General features: G+C 41.5%; 1 protein-coding gene across 8 annotated transcripts in view; it reads left to right on the forward strand.

Moving 5' to 3' along the window:
- FAT1 (FAT atypical cadherin 1) overlaps positions 1 to 20,459 on the forward strand; it is a 124,681-nt gene that overhangs the window by 46,257 nt on the left and 57,965 nt on the right. For all 8 annotated transcript variants that reach the window (XR_004427392.1, XM_033161182.1, XM_033161186.1 and 5 more), the window contains 3 exons: positions 866 to 1,180; positions 14,978 to 15,039; positions 19,652 to 19,981. Coding sequence is in view for 7 of the 8 variants with exons in the window: in XM_033161182.1 (XP_033017073.1) it covers positions 866 to 1,180; positions 14,978 to 15,039; positions 19,652 to 19,981 (707 nt within the window). In the remaining variant the exon portion in view is untranslated. The remainder of the gene's footprint in view (positions 1 to 865; positions 1,181 to 14,977; positions 15,040 to 19,651; positions 19,982 to 20,459) is intronic.

Consider the following 20,459-nt stretch of genomic DNA (forward strand, 5'->3'; position numbering starts at 1 on the left):
GGACAGATCCTGTAGTTGAGGCTCCAGTACTTTGGCCACCTCATGAGAAGAGAAGACTCCCTAGAAAAGACCCTGATGTTGGGAAAGATGGAGGGCACAAGGAGAAGGGGACGACAGAGGATGAGATGCTACTAACATGAGTTTGGCCAAACTGTGAGAGGCAGTGAAGGATAGGCGTGCCTGGCGTGCTCTAGTCCATGGGGTCACGAAGAGTCGGACATGACTGAACGACTGAACAACAACAACAACACCTAAGCCACAACGGTTATGAAATCATGCCATATTGCCAGGTTTCTAAAGAAATGGGCATGCCAAAGGCTAGTTTAATTTTTTTAAGCCACTCCATGACAAACCAGCAGGCCCCAACTACTTCATGTAACACATATATGTCGTGGTGTAGGCAGGGCCTGATACAAAAAACAAGCAGTTTAGTGCCTTTATAGCCATTGCTTTTAGCACTGGGGTGCTACAAGGGGAAAAGGACCAGAACTCAAGTTTGTGCGCGCCCATCTGCAGGGAAAAGGTGACAAGTGCATTGAGCGACAGGTAACATCTGAACAGGCCTCGTACCTAATACTGATTCTTGCCTCTCACACTTCTATACTTTATTGTCTACAATGATTGGCTGAATCTCCCCTTACAATTCATTTGTGATCACTAACTGCTTATTCTTGAGTTTTGTGCCATATATAAAAGTAGAATGCTTCATTTTGGTCTATACAAAATAGCAAGGCTGTGGAAACCATTATGCTTTTCATTTGTGATTTGTGGCAAAGACTTAAAAAAAAAAGCTGCCGCGTTCGATAAAATCAGTCACATAGATATGATACTCAATGCTGTTTCTTTTCCTCTCTTTCCTATGCAGGTACAATAGCCACTGTTGATTTGCTTGACCGGGAGACTACTTCCCATTACTGGCTTACTGTTTATGCAACAGACAGGGGCGTTGTGCCTCTGTCTTCCTTCGTTGAAATCTATATAGAAGTTGGGGACGTCAACGACAATGCTCCGCAGACGACTCAGGCTGTTTATTACCCAGAAGTCATGGAAAATTCACCTAAGGATATGTCGGTCATTCAGATTGAGGCATTTGATGCAGACTCAGGGTCCAATGACAAGCTGACCTACAAGATTACCAGTGGAAATCCACAGGGATTCTTCTTCATTAATCCAAAAACTGGTAAGTGAATACCATTCTTGACGTTTGCAACTATGAATTGATTCTACATTTTAAAAACAGAAATAGAAAGACATGATTGGAAAAAAGAGAGAGGAACGTCTCTGATTCTGAATTCTGATTTGTACTTGTGCAGGAAGTCCATGAATAGGATTGTTGATTCAGAGCTGATCTACACACTAATCTGAATCGCCGTCATTTTAGAATGCAATGGAGAATCCCATTTGAATGCTTTGTGCACAAAATCTTTCTGCAGATTAGAAATGAAGGCTTTTCTCCCTGGTATTCTGATGTTCCATGGTTAGGAAGCCCTCTTTTTTAATGTGGTGCACAAACATGTGAGCCTTCAGTTGTATGAATTAGTAATTCCAAGAAGTTTGTACTGTGTAGTTTTGCTGAACTGCTAGCTTTCAGTGGTAGAGGAGAAACACTTGGGATTTTTATACCTAATGAATTGTATCTGGAAATAGAACAGGTTGGACTGTGAGTAAGACAGGGGATGCAACAAAGTAACAGGAACTATGCAAATATTTATTGGACTTTTTGATAAATATAGGAAGATGAGTATTTTGATACATGAGCAATACATGTACTAGGCACCTGGGGTGTCAGCTAAGTTCATCATTTGAGAGAAGGGGGATGTTTTGGAGAACCAATTGGGTATTGGTTAGACCAGGCTTCCTGAAACTCGGCCCTCCAGATGTTTTTGGCCTACAACTCCCATGATCCCTAGCTAGCAGGACCAGTGGTCAGGGATGATGGGAATTGTAGTCTCAAAACATCTGGAGGGCCGAGTTTGAGGAAGCCTGGGTTAGACTGCCAATATTATACTATATTTGTAAATCAACGGTATAAGTGGGGATGAAGGTTTAAGCTTTGTGGCTTCTTGACCTAGTTTCTGTAGGATTAGTCCTGTGTTAAGTTATCCTCTGGGATAATCTGATGGGTCACTTTTACCAAAAGAATGCCGTATCTTTGGAGGCATGAGAAACTTTTACTTTGCATCTTCTTTATTTACTGGGTATACTTTTGACATGTTTTAGTTAAATTTTAACTCAGTTGTCTTGACTCCACCAATGTGAGCTCAGTGGATAAATAAATCCCCAGCCACCAGAAAAAATAAAGTGGTGAGGAGCTTAGAGGATCCCTCCACTCTAATCCTGGAACTAATTTAAAAATAACATAAAATCAAAATTCTACCTCTTGTGGGGCTTGGCTAAGATTGAGCATGTTTGCTCCCTCAGTTAAAGCAACAGGAACTATTGGGGAAATCCACTCAAGTAAGTGACATTCACAAGAGTCCCCTTAATATCTTGGGGGAATAAACTTTGGCCCTAAGCATAACCCCTCAGAGGTTATGGGACAAACACCATTTTGAATCTAGCACAGAGACGGAGCCAAGAGTGGCTGGGACATATCTCCTCTCCCTCCCTCTCTTTCCCCCTCTCTCTGTTGTCCCCCTTCCCCATTTTTCCTTTCCAACATCTTGAAAATAGCCTGAGGGCTGCAGGTTCCCCACTCTTTATTTTGTGAGTAGTTTACAAATGAGAAATGCAACATTCAGTTATTGTGCCACGTATCTTAGCATTTGGGTTAATCTTTTGGAATAATATTGAAATGGTTTGCAAAGAAAACTTGGATATTTCCTCATCTTAACTGTGTGTTTCTGTTCTTACTTGTTCTGCAAGCTTCCATCAAGAACTGCTGAAGTGCCTTGCATGTGAAGTTTGCATTGAAATGAAAATTACACAGGGCCAGAGACTGGCAATCAGTGTTGAAATTTCCAACCAGCAACTTGCAGTCCTCTCACTAGTCTATATCTACTTCAAGATTTCATTAATACAGACCTACATTTTTCCTTTCCTGGATCTAATACCGTCAGTGGGAATACGACCATGGGAGTAGAGGATGAGGAGAAAATCAAGCCGAGATTAAGTGAAAAACTGGTGGTCATTCAATCTTGAGAGTAGCTAGCTTTTTCACTATTTCATAGTTTTGATCCTTGTATCCATCTGTCTAAAAGGGTGATTTATTCCATTCATTAGCTTTTCAGACAGTTTCCTTCACCTCTCCGCCCTTCTTCATTTGAGCAATGGATTAAGGCTAAATATGCTACGAATGTTGTGGCTTAGATCCTTCTGTGTATATAATTTCTTCGGTTTCCTTTTGTTGATAAATATCTCGAAGGGCTCCCCCACCCCCCGGACCTATATGCCTTTCTCTTTCAGGTCAGTGGCATTTTCTCCAAAATTACTGAGCCATGAATACCTTAAATGTTTGCTAGTTTTCTGCACTAAATTATTTGGGTCACTTCCTACCTTTAGATGTTGCTTAGCAAGAGTAACAAAAATATAAGCAACATTTATTTTTTTAAAAAAAACCCAAACCCAGCAAGTGTTCATTGTTGTAAACAAAAATCTGCCCTTATTCCCTTATGGGGTACGTCCTTTGGTAGGTTCTCCATCAGTAGGAGAAAATAACAGATGCCAACCAGAGAATATTGAGAAGCAAAGCAGCCTCATCTTTATTAAAGCTGTTGCAACAGGGTACTCCCCCCACCCACAGGAGAGCGGGGAAGGACCCAGAGCCATGCGTGCAAGCCCTTATAGAGACATTTTAAATTGCCCGCCCTGGAGTCCAAGACCACCCCTAGAGACATCATACATACATCACAGAAGGGGTGTGATCCAAGACCACCACTCCCAGATACATCATACCAACATCACAAAAAGGTGGTCTCCAACAGATTTCAACAGAAATCTGAGTGCATTGTTTATCTCCTGTCTGCCCGTTTATATGATAATACCTTATCTGATTACCTTTTCTGAGTAGCCTGGCCATTCATTTGAGATGGTAAATAGTTCCTGAACATATTGATAGTGTGCTCAGCTTAACACATACTTGCCAAACTGTATTTACAGGGAGGTTATAAGTCCCAAATGGGATGCAGGTGGCGCTGTGGCTTAAACCACAGAGCCTAGGGCTTGCTGATCAGAAGGTCGGCAGTTCGAATCCCCGCAACAGGGTGAGCTCCCGTTGCTCGGTCCCAGCTCCTGCACACCTAGCAGTTCGAAAGCACATCAAAAAAGTGCAAGTAGCGGGAAGGTAAACGGTGTTTCCATGCGCTGCTCTGGTTCGCCAGAAGCAGCTTTGTCATGCTGGCCAGATGACCCGGAAGCTGTATGCTGGCTCCCTTGGCCAGTAACGTGAGATTAGTGCCGCAACCCCAGAGTCGGACACGACTGGACCTAATGGTCAGGGGTCCCTTTACCTTTTACCTATAAGTCCCAAAGAGAATTGGGAAGCTTTTGCTATTGTCTTCCTCCTTGCAGAGAAATACTTGGTCAGCTGGGAGTCAAAATGGTGTCAGACCTGTCTTCCTGTGCTGCTTCAGACATGTGGCCTTGTTTGCTTGGCACACTTATGAACATTTATTATATATACATGAACATAAAATTCTTATTACATCATCAATGTTCCTTTGTAACTCTGATATTTCAGTTACTGCTTTGATGAAAAAACAATTCAAAGACAAATACAGATATAAAGTAAAATAATAGATGAACAAAACCACTAGATCTCCTGCTTTCATATGCACACAAACGTAGACTTCAGTGAGTTGTAAACAGGAATAATGTGGTATATATAGAGCACAGCTTTTCAGAATTCAAATATTGATCAGCATCCATTGGCCACCCAAGAAGACAGGAGTCCTGATTGGGCTGTTTTTGCGGTTCTCTCTATGGAGGGTTCTCCCCTGCCCCCATAAAAAAATTGTACTTCTGCAAACATTAGGGTGGATCATGCTATTTTTGCTACAGAAACAATGGTGTTCACTGCCTGAACATGGGAAATGGAGGGGAAGACGAAATTCAGGCTGAATTTAAGGGTTGGGAGGAAGCTTAAGTAAAATGTTGCATTTTAAATATTTCTTGCAGTTTAGCAAATTGCTCAGTATTGCAGAAAAACCTCTGTTGTTTCAGTTCTTTCTGAATATGTTCTATTTCCCAGTAGCTGTCAGTATTCATAAAGTTGTGTGTGCAGGTCTCTCTCTCTCTCTCTCTCTTGGAGGAGGTGGGGGGGGATTTCATTTTATTCTGAACCAATTCCATCTTTCTGTCTCCTTGCACTTTGAAGAAGGAAAGCATTCAACTTTTATTTAATTGTTAAGCATGAAAGCACCACATGAAATTGGAAGACAATGGCTGCGATTTAAGCCGCCCCAGTGCTAATGGCTCAGCCATGTGAGGCACTTGAATTCAAGTAGAGAGAAGGAGAGGCTTGTTAATTACCTGGGGACTTGCAACCATTAAATTGCAACTCCCAAACAAAAAAGGGCTGATTGATTCTCCATGGATCTGTTTTAAATGCAGATATGTTAGCCCAGCACTACTGAAAGGTTCCTGGTTTGAAGCTTGAGGTCCTGGTGTTAAAAGATGCTGAGAGAGGGTATTTTGAAGGGAAATAGGTGCTACCCTGCCTTGCTGGTAGCAGGTGTGTAGCAGCTAGATGCTCTATGAAAAGTGTGCTGTTAACAGTGACAGCACACATGCATTAGTTAACATCCGTTAAACAGGCACATGGGCAGAGAACATCTACTCATGTCCAGGCTTGCTGTTATTAACAGGTTAACCTATGTTGACTACATAGTGGTGATTCTATGTGCCATGTTAATGTGAATGGGGTACTGGTTAATGGCAATGGCTTCCTTCATGGGCTATTGGTTATAAGACTATTCATCAGTTTAGTTTCTCCCAGGGCTGTTTTTCTAGAAAGATGTGCTGGAACTCACCACAATCACCTCAGTTGTTCTCCAGTAGTAGAAATGGCTCCCACCTGAGTTCCATCGGGTTCCAGCTGGAAAAAAGCCTTGGTTCCTCCTCTCCAGGCTATTCAGGACTATATTTTATCTGAAAAACCGTGAGTTGTGTTTGCTAGATTAGTGCAGTGTTTTTCAACCTTTTTTGGGCAAAGGCACACTTGTTTCATGAAAAAAATCACGAGGCACACCACCATTAGAAAATGTTAAAAAATTTAACTCTGTGCCTATATTGACTATATATAAAGTAATTCTCTTGAATTTTTCAATTTTTCCCACGGCACACCAGGCAACATCTCGCGGCACACTAGTGTGCCGCGGAACAGTGGTTGAAAAACACTGGATTAGTGTGCCTCATTTCTTATGTTTACAAACTTTTAAAGAATTCTTTTGGCTAGGCTTCATTTACAGATATAAAAACGGAGGCAATAAAGTCTGTGTGGGTACATTTCTGCTTGACTCATGCAGGGATCTGCATTTTGAGACCTATTAGACTTTTTGTGTCTGCTGTTTCAAAAACATAGTTTCATAGTTATTTGCATTTGTTAGTCACTTTATTCATAAAAAATGACTCACAAAATAAAGTCCTAATTGTATCTTGTCCCATTTATCTGTCTCTCCTTAATAAAATAAAAAGGCTTTCCTGTTTTCTTTATTATTTCAGCAATGTTATCAAAAGCGTGCTCAGCATCCTAGTGAACTCAGCATATTGATGGAGACTTCCATAAAGTTTAAACAAAGGAATTAATTTGTTGTTAACAAGGGTAGAGGAATCTCACTACAAGGTTTACTGGTGTCTATTAATCCTCAAAGCACTGTGAACTCGTAAAATGCAGAGAGCCAACGCCAGATAGTCTGCCTTACCTCTCCTATCATCTTACAACTTTCCTGACCCTTCAAGGGAACTGTGGTGGGAGATCTGAAGATTGAGTAAAATGAAATCGGAAATGGGTGCAGCTGCAAACAACATCCAAAGACTTCCTCTAACATTGGGAAACCACTTCGGGCGGAAATAAATGACCTGTAGTTGCACAATAGCCTGTCATGGAGGATGCCTCCTTTGTTTAACTACTTGAGGTTTTATATTTCCTGCATCAGGTTAAAGTCACATACTACACTAGCAGGAAAACACAAATTTCAATTTATTTGCTATGTTCAGTTCCTCTTGTGTTAGGGGGGGGGGAATTCCCCAGGAGAAAATCATTTCTATAATTGTGTAATAAGTGTTGTTTTCCAGTTCAGTAAAGATGATTATCCAACCATACAGATTATGGATCCCAGTTGTTACATATCAGTTTATGTCTAGAGACAGCAATGAAAATGTTGTGAACTGTTATGTAGTGATCATATGTCCTTAAGCAATATTTGATAGCAGAGTTGTAAAGAGACAGTACTGTCATTGTAAACACAGATGAAAGGTGATTTTAAAAACAATTGCTAATACAGGAACAAGAATAAAAAAACATCTTCCAGACTTCCAAAATGCATAATTCTATCCCATATATATTCTTTTGCACAATTATGACTTTTATTAAGAGCTCAGCATGTTTTTGAACTGTTGGTTAGGCAGCATAATTTGTGCAAGCTGCATCAGCTGGTTTATAGAATTTGAAAGTTTTAGACTTCGCCTGATGAAGGAACCTATATTAAAAGCAAGTTCTGCTTTTGTTTGGTTCTCTGCACACACAGAAAAGAACAGAACTAAATGCAGGGTATACTTTTGAGTTCAAAGTGACTCAAGGCATGCAAAGTTTGTACTTTCCCCTGAACATAATTTAAAGTTAAGTTCAGTGGAGCAGTTATACCAAGGCACAAAATAATTCCTGCAAAGCCTACATGGGTGGCAAATTTATCATTTTTTTATGTAGTTGGAATTGGGGGTTTTGTTGGAGAAGTTTCAGACAAATATGCAAAGTATGAAAAGTGGGCACCTGATATCTCTATTAAACTATAAGTTCAGAACTTAGATCTGAAGGTGCAGAATGCCTTGCTGAAGCTTTGCAGGGTCTGTGTCTCGTTATTTCTGGAATGGAATATCACTGCTTGAGTTCTGCTGTGAAAGAAATGTGGAGTATATAAGTGTGTTCCATAATCACAATGTTTTGTAGGCTGTAATAAGATAATTCTTAATATTAGCTCCATGTTCTGTACATACCGTATGTGGACAGCAGGGGATGCAGTCATTGTCTCAGTTCCATCACTGCTCCTCTAGCCCCCAATGTGTGGGGAGTTGTAAGCTGTGATGACAGTGACCAGGGAGTGCAGGAAGAATGCCCACTTAGGAGTGAAGCAGCTGACCCTTGAGCAAAGAGTAGACCTCAACAGAGGGTGAGACTCTTGCCAATGGTTTCAAGTCACAAGAAAGGAGATTCCACCTAAGCATCAGGAAGAACTTTCTGACAATAGACCAGTGGACAGTGGACCAGACTCCCTCGGAAGATGGTGAACTCTCCTTCATTGGAGGTTTTTAAGCAGAGGTTGGATGGTCATCTGTCATGGATTTTTTAGTTGAGATTCCTGCATTTCTAGATGACCCTGGGGATCCCTTCCAACTCTTACGATTCTGTGACTACAGACGTCCTTTACAAACATGCACGTGTAGTTGTCTCTGATTAGAAGAGCATAGGTTTGCTGTGCCAGTCTGAACATAGGTCCAATGGCAGACTGTGAAGAGGCATGGAGTTTACTCTTTAATATTTTGTTAATGTCCCTTGGATTAAGTGGTGATTTCAAGAGACAACCAGGGATGTATCTACTTGTAGGGACTGGTAGTGTTCAGGCATCATGGTAAGCCGTAGTTGATGGTTTACCAGGCTTGACTGGGTCATGCCTGCTTTGCTCCTTCTGGTCTCACGGGGGAGAAACAAACCTTGCTGCGTAAGAAAAGTCCTGCTGGATCAGGCTAAAGACCTATGTAGTCTGGTGTCTTAAAGCAGCCAACATTATGTGCCTCTCACTGTTTTAAAACCTTGCAGCATAAACAGAGTTCTCTCTGTCCACACTATGCTGCTTTCAGTGGAACAAACACTGGTAGGCATTCAAATAAACCTCTGCATCGGGGATGTGCATTTTAGGTATGTATGTGAATGTGTATTCCACCAAAAGGAAGATAGTGTAAATAGATGGCATTCTGTACTTGAATGCTCATTTGATTTTGGCTGATGGTTCCCCAATCCAGCTAATGATATTTGGAGAAAGCTACTTCTGCGTATGGATCTCCTTCAGTGGATAAGTCAAGTAAGTATAAGAGTGTGAGCAGAGAAGAGAGCTGGAAACAAATTCCCTCTTCGCCCCTTACCGTCGTCTGTTTCGTCCATGTCATTTTGTTGTTTGCAGAAGGGCAGCACAATTTCCCCACTTGAATCATGCACTCTGCCGCCGTGCTTCAGATTTGAAGAAATACTACTTTTTCACTTTTATGTGTTTTCAGTCTTCTTACATGGTCACTTTTGCCCCGCTGAGAAGTAAACAAGGGAGTCCTGTACAGTATCGTTTTTCAAACCCACTGCCATCCTAAGCCATTCGAGACCAGTTTTTCAAACAAACAGTACAAAAGATTCTAAAGTCAATGAAAGAAAGCCTTCTAGAAAAGCTTTCTCACAGCCCTCTTGAAGCATTTTGTTCAAATATTAGCCTTTCCAATAATCCAAACTCGTAGTCTGGTGGATCTGATGTCAAACAATGAAACCATCAAAACAGGCAAAAAAAAATGCTGTCATACTACATGGTGAGGTGTGTGTGTGTGTGTGTCTGTGTGTGCTTTCCTGCTGCTATCCCATGTTTACTTTAAACAAAATGGAGTAATAGAATAGAATACTGCATTTTGTACTTTTTAAAAACAACAACAACACCCACATGATACAGTCCTGAAACAGTCATACCAATACTGTTCTGTGCAGTATTGAAGGCAGCGCTAAAGTGGGATAATTAGAGATATGGGTTGAATTATCTACCGAAAGGGCCCTCTGCCTCAGTTCCTGTAACCTCACCTCTCGCAGTGGCTAAAAGTTTCCCGACCTCTCTGCTTTAATAAATATAAAGGTGCTTAATTCTCCTGTACCGGAAGAGGACTTGATTTCTTTGTCAATTATGTCATAAGAATGGTTCTCTGAAAAGCAGGGTCTAAGCTTACACACTAAAATGATGATTTAAGGCACTTGCATTATTTGGCCGCCTGACTGTACAAGCCAAATGCGCCGGTAAATAGGTATTACACTAGTTAGAAATGCTGTGCTGGCAAGATATTACAGCTTGAGGCATTGGACCAGCGCTCAAATAGCTGATGGAGGACATTGCGCTGAAACCTCAATATTTTGAAACTACTGGGGTGCAGCCACAATGTGCAACAAATCTTGCCAGAAAACTTGGTCAAGGAGTGCCCCAGAACTGCAGACCTGATGTTTTTTATTTCTTTAGCAATAATCCCATCCCATCCCATCCCATCCCAAACAAACAACAACTCTGTTCTTTGATTTGCATTCTTCCTGACCAGTAGCAACTCTAATGTCTTGGTTAGGTTCAGGTCTGTTGACCCATATCCAGTCCATTGATCTTAGTACCAGAAGCTTCCATGGACTCAGATGAAAAGGAGGGAGAGAGAGAGAGAGAGCTGGGTGTCATCAGCGTGCTGATGGCACCAAGCCCCTAATCCCTAGATGATCCTGTTATTTTTAGCAGTTGTTAAAATGTATGGTTGCAGCTTGGAATTATATTGTAGGGCAGCAGAAGATTACGATCAGAAATGTGCATATTTGATGCTGAAAAGCCAAGAATTGGGACATATTTAAACAGACTTAAATGGATTGTTTCCTTGTGGTTGATTTCTGAATGGTTTTTGCCTGTTATTTGGTTGCTGGCGTGTTCTGGAAAGCATAGAACTGTGGTGTATGCTGGCGGGAGAAAGAGTAGAGGCTTAATAAGGAGTTTAATGAGTCTTTACAGGAGATAATGGGATTTACATGCTCAAAAGTTTGGGATTACTTCTGAATTTAATCCCTGCCAGTCTCTAAGCGGACACGTTTATCTTGGTTTATATTGCTTGGGTGCAAGTAAATCTGCAGGTAACAATCCATAAACAAACAAACAAATAAAAACCAGACCAATCTAATATGTATAAAAATAAGAGTGTATTTGATTGTTTTGCAGTTTGAAACAACAGTTCAAAACATAATGCGTCCCTTTATGTTAAATTTTCTTCATGGTGCTGCCACCACATGAGACAGATTCCTTGTGGCAGATGTAACATGTGGCCCTGAGGCATACCTTGGAAGCAGGCAGATAGATAGATTCTGAATGAGTGAGGTTTGCTTGAGGAAGCATGTGCCGAGAGCAGTATATTTTACTGCTTGCAAATGATTGTAAGATGGAGGCAGGTTTAGCACGGAATTTTTCTTCCGCAGTGCTGCAAACCTTCTTCCACAACAGAACAATCAGGCAAGCATAAATCAAATGCTACTTCCAGCCCTTCTGTCTGAACCCTCCCTGTCTGATTGCTCCATGCTGTTGCTGCTCCCACGTCCAGGTGAAGGAACTTAATGAAGTGCCCTGCAGCTCAGTTCCTGAGATGGAAGAGCACAACCTGATCACAACTCAGGCACCTGGCAGTGGGCCACTTTATTAACTTTCCCCAGCTGGAGGATGAGGAGGAAGCAATAGTGAGGTGAAAAGGGAGGCTGTCTGGTGAGCAGGGAGCTGTAGGAATGATGAGCTTATAGGGGGATGAAAAGATCTTTCAGCATGCTCACCTGATAAATACAACTGGAAAGGTTTGCCATGTTGTGAATGGGTGTGAGCCTTCTTTTTATATTTTTATTATACCTGTCTTCAGCTGCAATCAAATCTGGGTGTGATTTAAGAGTGCCACTTCAGCATTTCCAGTGAACTAGAAGGATACATGGCTTTTGGACTGAAATATAAAGATATGAGAGGCCAATTCATCTTACCGCCTTAGAATGCCTACATTTACCTTCCTAGTCTCTGTACTGTTGTTCTCTGGCCATCAAGCCCATATCTTAAGGACCTGTTTCCTTTCCCTGCATTCTGTTAGTCTTAAGAGACTATTGCCTGCAAAATCAGCAAATCCCTTATCTTGGCATCTGCATGCTGCTCAAAGAGGCTGAGGAAGTAGTTTGGCGCGAAGGCGCATGTGCTCACAGTAGTTTTGCCGAAACTTGTTCCTACATTTCCTGACTGCTGATAACATAGTGAGTGTTTCTGTGAAATATCAGGTATGAGATAAAATAGTAACCTTTGATCCATTGCAAGAAGTCCTACCTTCTTCCTTGGCAACACACACATAGAGAGAATACTCAAACAATGATGCAATTGTTGCTTTATTGATTTGAGATAGCTAGGCAAGTGCCATATTTTACTTACATTAAAATTATTGCTTATTATCACTCCCATTCACATCAGTTACACTCTTTTAAAGAGTAATGGAGAAAGAGGACTGCTGCTAAAGTGATACACACGCCCAATCCCAAGAATGTTTCCTTGCCTTCTCGCCTGCTGAAATTGTATTTAGGGCCGCAGAGTAAGAGCCTGTTTCTAAATTACCAAGTAACATTGCTAAAGTACTTAAATAAAGGAACTTATTTAAGCTCCAGTTAAGCCTAATAGTCCAATAGAACCACTCATGCTTAAAATGAAAAAAACATTCTAAAACGTCTTGCCAAATAACTGCATCCAGGAATGCATCTCTGGCTTTGAGACATAATGGATGGATTTGAGACTTAATGGATGCAATCGCCAAGATCCGTTTGGAGTACAAATGTGAATTTTAGAAAAAGACCATCTTTGCCATTAAGCAGCTGTCCACAATCAGGTTGCTGTTGCTGTGTTTTGTAAAATACTCTCATCACACGCTTCTGTCTGCCATGTTGCTTTTCAGTGCAAGCCATTAAAATGTGCAGGTGGAAAAAAAAATGTACTGGAAGATAGGAGCGCCCATGCTCTTGAGCAGGCATAGGCAAACTCGGCCCTCCAGATATTTTGGGACTACAACTCCCATCATCCCTGACCACTGGTCCTGTTAGCTAGGGATGATGGGAGTTGCAGTCCCAAAACATCAGGAGGGCCGAGTTTGCCTGTGCCTGCTCTACAGAGTCTTGTCAGATGGACAGCCTGGAAGGATAAGTGTTCACCATCATTCTGCCAGATGGTGGAACACATTAAGGGTGTATAAACTTTTGGAAACTAGAGGGTTCCCTTCCAGAAGATTAGAGGTCAGCAAAGTCTGACTGAAAGTGTATCTAAGTACTATTCAGTACAGTGGTACCTTGGTTTAAGAACAGCTTAGTTTATGATCAACTGCAAGAACGCTGCAAATCCGGAAGTAGGTGTTTTGGTTTGTGAACTTTGCCTTGGAAGCAGAACATGTTGAGTGTGTTCCATTTGTAAATTGAGTCCCCCCACTGCTATGGGAACGCTTGGTTTAAGAACGCTTTGGTTCAAGAACTGACTTGCGGAATGGATTAAGTTCATAAACCAAGGTACCACTGTACTGATCTTTCAGACTATGTGGAGCAGAGCAGTTGAGAAGCTCTTCCCTGTGTTTCCTTACCACACTGTGAATGAGTTGCTTTTTGATTCGAGAAAGCAGTGTTTTGTAGTCTTAATATTACAGTACAGCAATATGCTTTAAATCATTGTCAATTACGGTACTAGAGGTGCAAAACCAGTCCGTCCGTCCCACACACCTTGTATAACACAGAAGACTGCAACGTTTCCTTCAGACATTCAGTAATTTTTGTTGGATGGCTTGTTGAGTAAATTAGTCAAAGTGTTACTTAACAAATTGGCCAATATCTCAAGAGCCTCATGTGCGGAAAGGGAGACCAATTGGCAATCTGAGCCCCAGCAGTACTTTGACACTGCATAGCAAGATCCCCTGGAAAGGGGACCTGATCATCCAGAAATGTTTTGCAGGGTGGAGACATAAAAGCCCCAGAGCATAGCTGCAACACCATGGAGAGACCTCTGAGTTCTACCATTCATTTCTCCCATACTGAGTGTTTAAGAAAAACCCTGTGCACATATGTGTGGATAAACTGTTGTATTGGTAATTGTATTGCTTGTACCTCCATGCCCAGTGAAAGTAGGCTGCAAACAAGAGCAAAGTGCACATATGGTATATGTTTTGGTAACCAGAATTGTTTTCTTTAATAAAAAAAATTGCCCCTTTCAACTTATATTACCATGCATGACATGGCTGGTACAAAGTTGTACAGGAAATTTGTCAGTCCAATCCCTGTAGTATATGTAAATCATTAGAAGGGGTGTTTTGTGCATGCTGGCTATACAGAATTGGTTGATTTGTAAATTTCAGATTTCGTACAATATTTTGTTTAGTTGAGCCCTGTAAGAATAATACCGGTATATGGAACATATTTCCAGTAGTTGTGATTCTGAGACCACTCATTGGTATTTAAATCTGCAATCCTGACACCTGTCGTCCTTTAACTACCTTAACATTTCTTCAGCGCTTTTTTTCCTGGGGGAACGCAGGGGTACACATACCACCTAAACATTTTGTGAATCTAAGTTTGGCCTCATTGAGGGGGAGTATTTCAATATGAGTAGGAAAATGAGAGTACCCCTAAACATTTTTTAAGAAAAAAAAGCACTGCATTTCTTCATTAGAGTCTTGCTATATATGACATGAAGAGTCGGACACTACTAAACGATTAAACAACAACAACGTATATGACTCCTATTGGCACCAGTGGCTGAAAGCCAGGTTGCACATTTTGTCCGTATACTCCTGTTAAAAATCCCGGCATTGACTCTTACAGCAAACTAGAAATTAGTATTTTAAATGTAATGCAACTGTGAATAAATTAAAGAGCATTATTTCCAAAATCTTAGCATATAGTATTTTTTATTGACTCGTATTTGGACCATTTGCCCTGTTCTTCCCCCTCTCTGTCTCCTCTCCTGTATTCTGCTCCAAGGATTAACAAATTGCTTGTTTATATTTGCAGGTCTAATTACAACAACATCAAGGAAACTTGATCGGGAGCAGCAAGCAGAACACATATTAGAGGTAAATTATGATGCTTAATTTCTTCATTTTAGCAGTTGTCTTTTATATCTCCATTACAAATTGGCCTCCCTGTATGTCATTGGTTGTCCCCGGAGTTGGTGAGGCTCATCTGGCAGCAACAAGAAACTGAACCTTTAGTGTCATCAGCCTAGTCCTGTGGAATGCTCTGCCACTAAAAGTTTGGTGAGCACTTTCTGTTTTAATCTTTAAAGTCTGCTGGAAACTTTACTTTGCTGCCAATTAACAACAACAACAACAAAAATAATAATATCTGCAATGGTTAGTCAAAATTATGCTGAAGCCTCTGGCAGGGCAGGAAATCGGGGTAGAATAAGGTGTCAGCCCAAGGCAGATAGAAGTAAAGTAAAGGTAAAGGGACCCCTGACCATTAGGTCCAGTCGTGTCCGACTCTGGGGTTGCGGCACTCATCTCGTGTTACTGGCGTACAGCTTCCGGGTCATGGGGCCAGCATGACAGAGTTGCTTCTGGTGAACCAGAGCAGCGGATGGAAACGGCGTTTACCTCCCGCCAGAGCGGTACCCATTTATCTACTTGCACTTTGACGTGCTTTCGAACTGCTAGGTGGGCAGGAGCTGGGACCGAGCAACGGGAGCTCACACCGTCGCGAGGATTTGAACCACCGACTTTCTGATCAGCAAGCCCTAGGCTCTGTGGTTTATAAATCTCCTCTTCACTTTATATGGGTTAGGCACTCCGTGGTTTGTTTGTTTTTATCTCAGTGGTTTTCATTCTTGCGAGCCACCCTGGTGCCTTGTTAACGTGAGGTATGGCAACTAAAATGCTTTAAAAGAAATAAGTATCCTTGCACAAAAGGATTGGGGGTTGTTAAAACCCTACCCCAACTCCCCAAACTGGCTCTAGTTGTGGGTGGTACACCTTGTCATCCTGTGTTAAGATATAAGAGACTGCAAATCTCTTTCCCAAACAGCTCAGCCCTCCTTTCCTCTCTGAAGACAATTCGGAAATGTGAAATGGGGCTCAGAGATAGTTCTTACTCCAGGTTTCCACACACCCTAATTTCTTTGGAAGGGGTGGGTTTAGCTTCTCCATCCCTAATGTGATTACAGTGGTGCCCCGCTAGACGAATGCCTCGCTAGACGAAAAACTCGCTAGATGAAGGCATTCGTCTAGCGGGAGGCTGCCCCGCAAGACGAAAAAGTCTATGGGGCTGTCTCGCAAGATGAATTTTTTCGGGGGGTTTTTCCGTCTAGCGAAAAACGCGGTTTACATTGCCGCTTCGCTAGACGAAAAAACCGCTAGACGAAAATATTCGCAGAACGAATTATTTTCGTCTAGCGGGGCACCACTGTATATACTTATTTCCTTGGGTCAGGGGTTGCATTACTCCATACCCTCCCAACATTTATCTGATGAAAATAGGGGTGTCTTAAGGAAAAGCAGGATATTCGGGGATCAAACCAGGATGGGTTCTGTAAATATGGGACTGTCCTTGGAAAGTAGGGGCACTTGGGAGGGTCTGGAGCCAGCTGCTGTGGTGATATTCTATATATTTGCCAATGGAAACACATGTAAATCCATTTACTATTGTGAACAAGCAGTCCAACACGTTGCTGATACCTTATATTGGAAAGAAAAACAAAACTATTGCACCCTAAAGCGTTGGATTCTGTGGCAGCTTCAGCAGTCTTGAAGACTCCCGCTCAGTAGGCCACGCGTACCTCCTGCTCAGTGGCAGGTTAAGGTTGCAATTTATCAAACACCACTGGCTGGGTTCTTGAAGGTTATTTTATTTTCACGGTGTTTCTGTTTACCGTGTGTTTATATCTGCCCTTGGTGATAGCTGTGCTGCCTTCAGAAACAAGAGGCAAAATCTTTTGATATTCATAGAAGGCATATCCTTGGCTATGCAGTTTTATAAGTATATAAAAGAGGGTGTGTAACGTCAGTGGGAGAGTCTGAAAGGCAAAATTGTGCAAACAAGCCAGAGGTATGCCGGCATTTGCAAAACTGCCAGGATTCCATAATGTAAAGCTACCACTAAGAAATACAATTTAGATGATTGCTTTCTTTTCTTTGTAGCCCAGTAAGTGGCTTTCAGCAGCTCTTGAGTCTGGTAGAAATGTTTTCCCAGTCCTTCTACCTGAGATTTTTTAAAATGAAGGTGGCATGGATTGCACCTTGCACTTGTACGTATGAAATGTACAATTCTTAGGTCTCTTTGCAAGACATTCTGCCTTGTCTTAACTAGCTGTAGTTAGGTTTTATCGACGTGCATTCTGGCAGATTCTCCTGTTTCAGAAGATTCTGCTTTCTGGTGGGTGACTGAACCTCTTTGTTGATGATCACTGGTGTCGATCAGGAGTGACGAATCGTATGTGGTCCTTCACATGTTTTTGAAATACAACTCTGACCATCTCTGACCAGTGGCCATGCCAGCTGGGGCTGATGGGAGTTGGTATATAATGATATCTGGAGGTCCACAAATTTCTATCTCTGGTATAAGGCAGTGCCTCAAAAGAGCAGTGTTGTGTTTATTTTTGTGGTGTGTTTTTTTTACAGACACCACATACTATGACAACATGTGCATGGCATACTTTTGAGAGCAGCCTTGTGGTGTTGGGAGGGGAAGACACTTAAAAGAGCAATGTTTTCCATTAACAGAGAATATCTACCATGGTAGATTTAGATTAGGAATTGCACAAGCTTTGCTTCCATATCTTTTCTAATACTAATTTTAATTTCTTTAAACAAATGATAAAAAAAATTGAACTGATTAAATTTCATCAGTGCCAAGTGCTGGTCCCTGTCTCCCGCTCTGCCTCCCTCTCACTTCATTTTCTTTTGTTGACTTGCGGAAGAGGATGTTGCCCAAATCAATAAAACCTTAATTTGGGCACTGCAATGTATGAAAAAAGAAAAGTTAAGGGTTTTTTTGCTTTTACTTTAAATGAAGTATTTGAACAGCTTCCCTCAATACTTTTATGTTTATTTCTTTACAAAAGGCAGTTTGGGATGGAGTCCAAGATATTTGCAGAATGGTGGCAATATTATCAGCAGCTTGTGCCAAATGCTGTGCATCTGGCTAATTAATTGAGCATTAAAGTGTTGACCAGATGGACTGGCAAGTTTATCCTTGTTTGCTATTAAAATTTATCCCACATTTCGCTCTTGTTTGCATAGTAACAACTATAAATATGGTGCATTCCATTTCGTGAAAACATTTTACTGGATTTTATAGGAAACAATTAAATGGAGTCTTGCTTTTAAATACGGTGTGTGTGTGTGTGTGTGTTTCATCAGACTCTCCTATCTCGGAATTTAGTTCTTTCCATTTTATTTTTCTCCTCTGTGACAAAGGACAGTTTCAGATTGAAATTTTAAAGAGCAGTTTCACAAGGACTTACTACTTCTTCACTCAGAAGCTTAACAGTCTACATTCCTAAACATATTGACTCAGAAATTAAGCCCACTTGGTTCAATGGAACTTACTCTCAGTTAAGTCTGCATAGCACTGCAATGTTGGGTGGCTTTTTAATCACTGTGTCTCCTGCATTCACATTGGTCTTGCTACTCTACCAGTATATACATATTTTTGTTGGGACCTGGACATCAAATGCTATATGAATCAGAGGCTGGCGATAGATCAGGGCTCAGCAAACTCAGACCTTGTGGGGGGCCAGACTATATTTTTTTTTGGGGGGGGGATGAACAAATTCCTATGCCCCACAAATAACCCAAAGATGCATTTTAAATAAAAGGACACATTCTACTCATGTAAAAACACAATGATTCCTGGACCGTCTGCGGGCCAGATTTAGAAGACGATTAGGCCGGATCTGGCCTCCTGGCTTTAGTTTGCCTACCCATTAGATAGATGGTCAAACCAATCAACTTACTCTTTCCAGAATTGTGTGGGAAATACAGATGCAGCTTCTGGCTTAGCCATGAAACTCTTTGGGTGATCTTGGACAAGTCAAGTTCTCTCAGCCTACTATTCCTCATAGGATCGTTTTGTGGCTAGAATCCTTCTCTGAGAAGGGTGTGGTAAAAATACAATGAAAGCTGATTGACTGTTCTAAACTGGCAATACAGTAGATGAATAAACCAGATGTTCTTTATTTCAGGACACCTTCTCCATTCACTTTTATACTAATACTGTATATGTATGCAGTTCTTTTCTCTTTTTAAGAAAAATAGCTCTTCTCAAGCAATTACATTTTGCGGTATTTTATTCGGTCTGCTTACGGTAGGTCCAGTCGTGTCCGACTCTGGGGTTGTGGCACTCATCTCGCGTTACTGGCCAAGGGAGCCGGCGTACAGCTTCCAGGTCATGTGGCCAAAGACGCTTCTGGCAAACCAGAGCAGCGCACGGAAACATGCTTTCAAACTGCTAGGTGGGCATGAGCTGGGACCGAGCAACGGGAGCTCACCCTGTCTCGGGGATTCGAACCGCCGACCTTCTGATCAGCAAGCCCTAGGCTCTGTGGTTTAACCCACAGCGCCACCCGCATCCCTATTTCACTACCTGTTGCTTTAAGCTATGTCAGTACTGCTACTGACAAGACACATGCTAGAATCCCTCTTATTTTTCCCTGTTTATGTAAATGGGATTTTTTTTTGTCATCAATAGGTAACAGTTGCAGACAGTGGTATACCAGCAAAGTCGACTCTTGCCCGCGTCATTGTGAAGATCTTAGATGAAAATGATAGCAGACCTCAGTTCTTGCAAAAGTTCTATCAGATCAAATTGCCTGAGCGTGAGAAACCAGAGAGAGAGAGGACTGCCAGGAGGGAGCCTATCTATCGCGTAGTAGCTGCAGATAAAGATGAAGGTCCCAATGCGGAAATATCTTACAGCATTGAAGATGGTGATGAGCAAGGCAAATTTTTTATCGACCCAATAACTGGAGTGGTCTCCTCTAAGAAGTATTCTGGAGCTGGGGAATATGACATTCTCACAGTAAGTAATATTTCAGTTTTGCCATGCTGTCAGTATCTTAAAATGCTTACTATGCAGTCAGAGGACTTGGAAAATCTGATACCTAGTTAGATGAGATTTCTTTAAAAGAGTGCAACACAGGTGTGTTTCTCTTCCGGTTGAAATACGGATGAAGACGCTTAATTTATTTTCGGGAATTAAAAGAAGTTAATTGCATTGGCATTCTACCTGCTCATCAGAGTTTCCTATGCTGTGTGGATTTGTTGCATTTTTTAAAAAAAAGTCTGAGGTTGCAATTCTGTGGCATTTACATTGGAGAAAGCCCCATTGGACTCAATGGGATTTTTGAGCAGACATGTATAGCAGCATTGTTTTGTAAAGCTCCCTCAGGTTTACAGAACTTAATTTCATGGTTCTTGGCCTCTTGTCACTGAGAGTGCTGTCAACTTTAATTTCTGCATGTCTGTGTTTTGTATGTGATCTGTCCTGGTTCACATGA

The sequence above is a fragment of the Lacerta agilis genome, chromosome 9 (assembly GCF_009819535.1).
Source record: "Lacerta agilis isolate rLacAgi1 chromosome 9, rLacAgi1.pri, whole genome shotgun sequence".
NCBI classification, from domain to species: Eukaryota; Metazoa; Chordata; class Lepidosauria; order Squamata; family Lacertidae; genus Lacerta; species Lacerta agilis.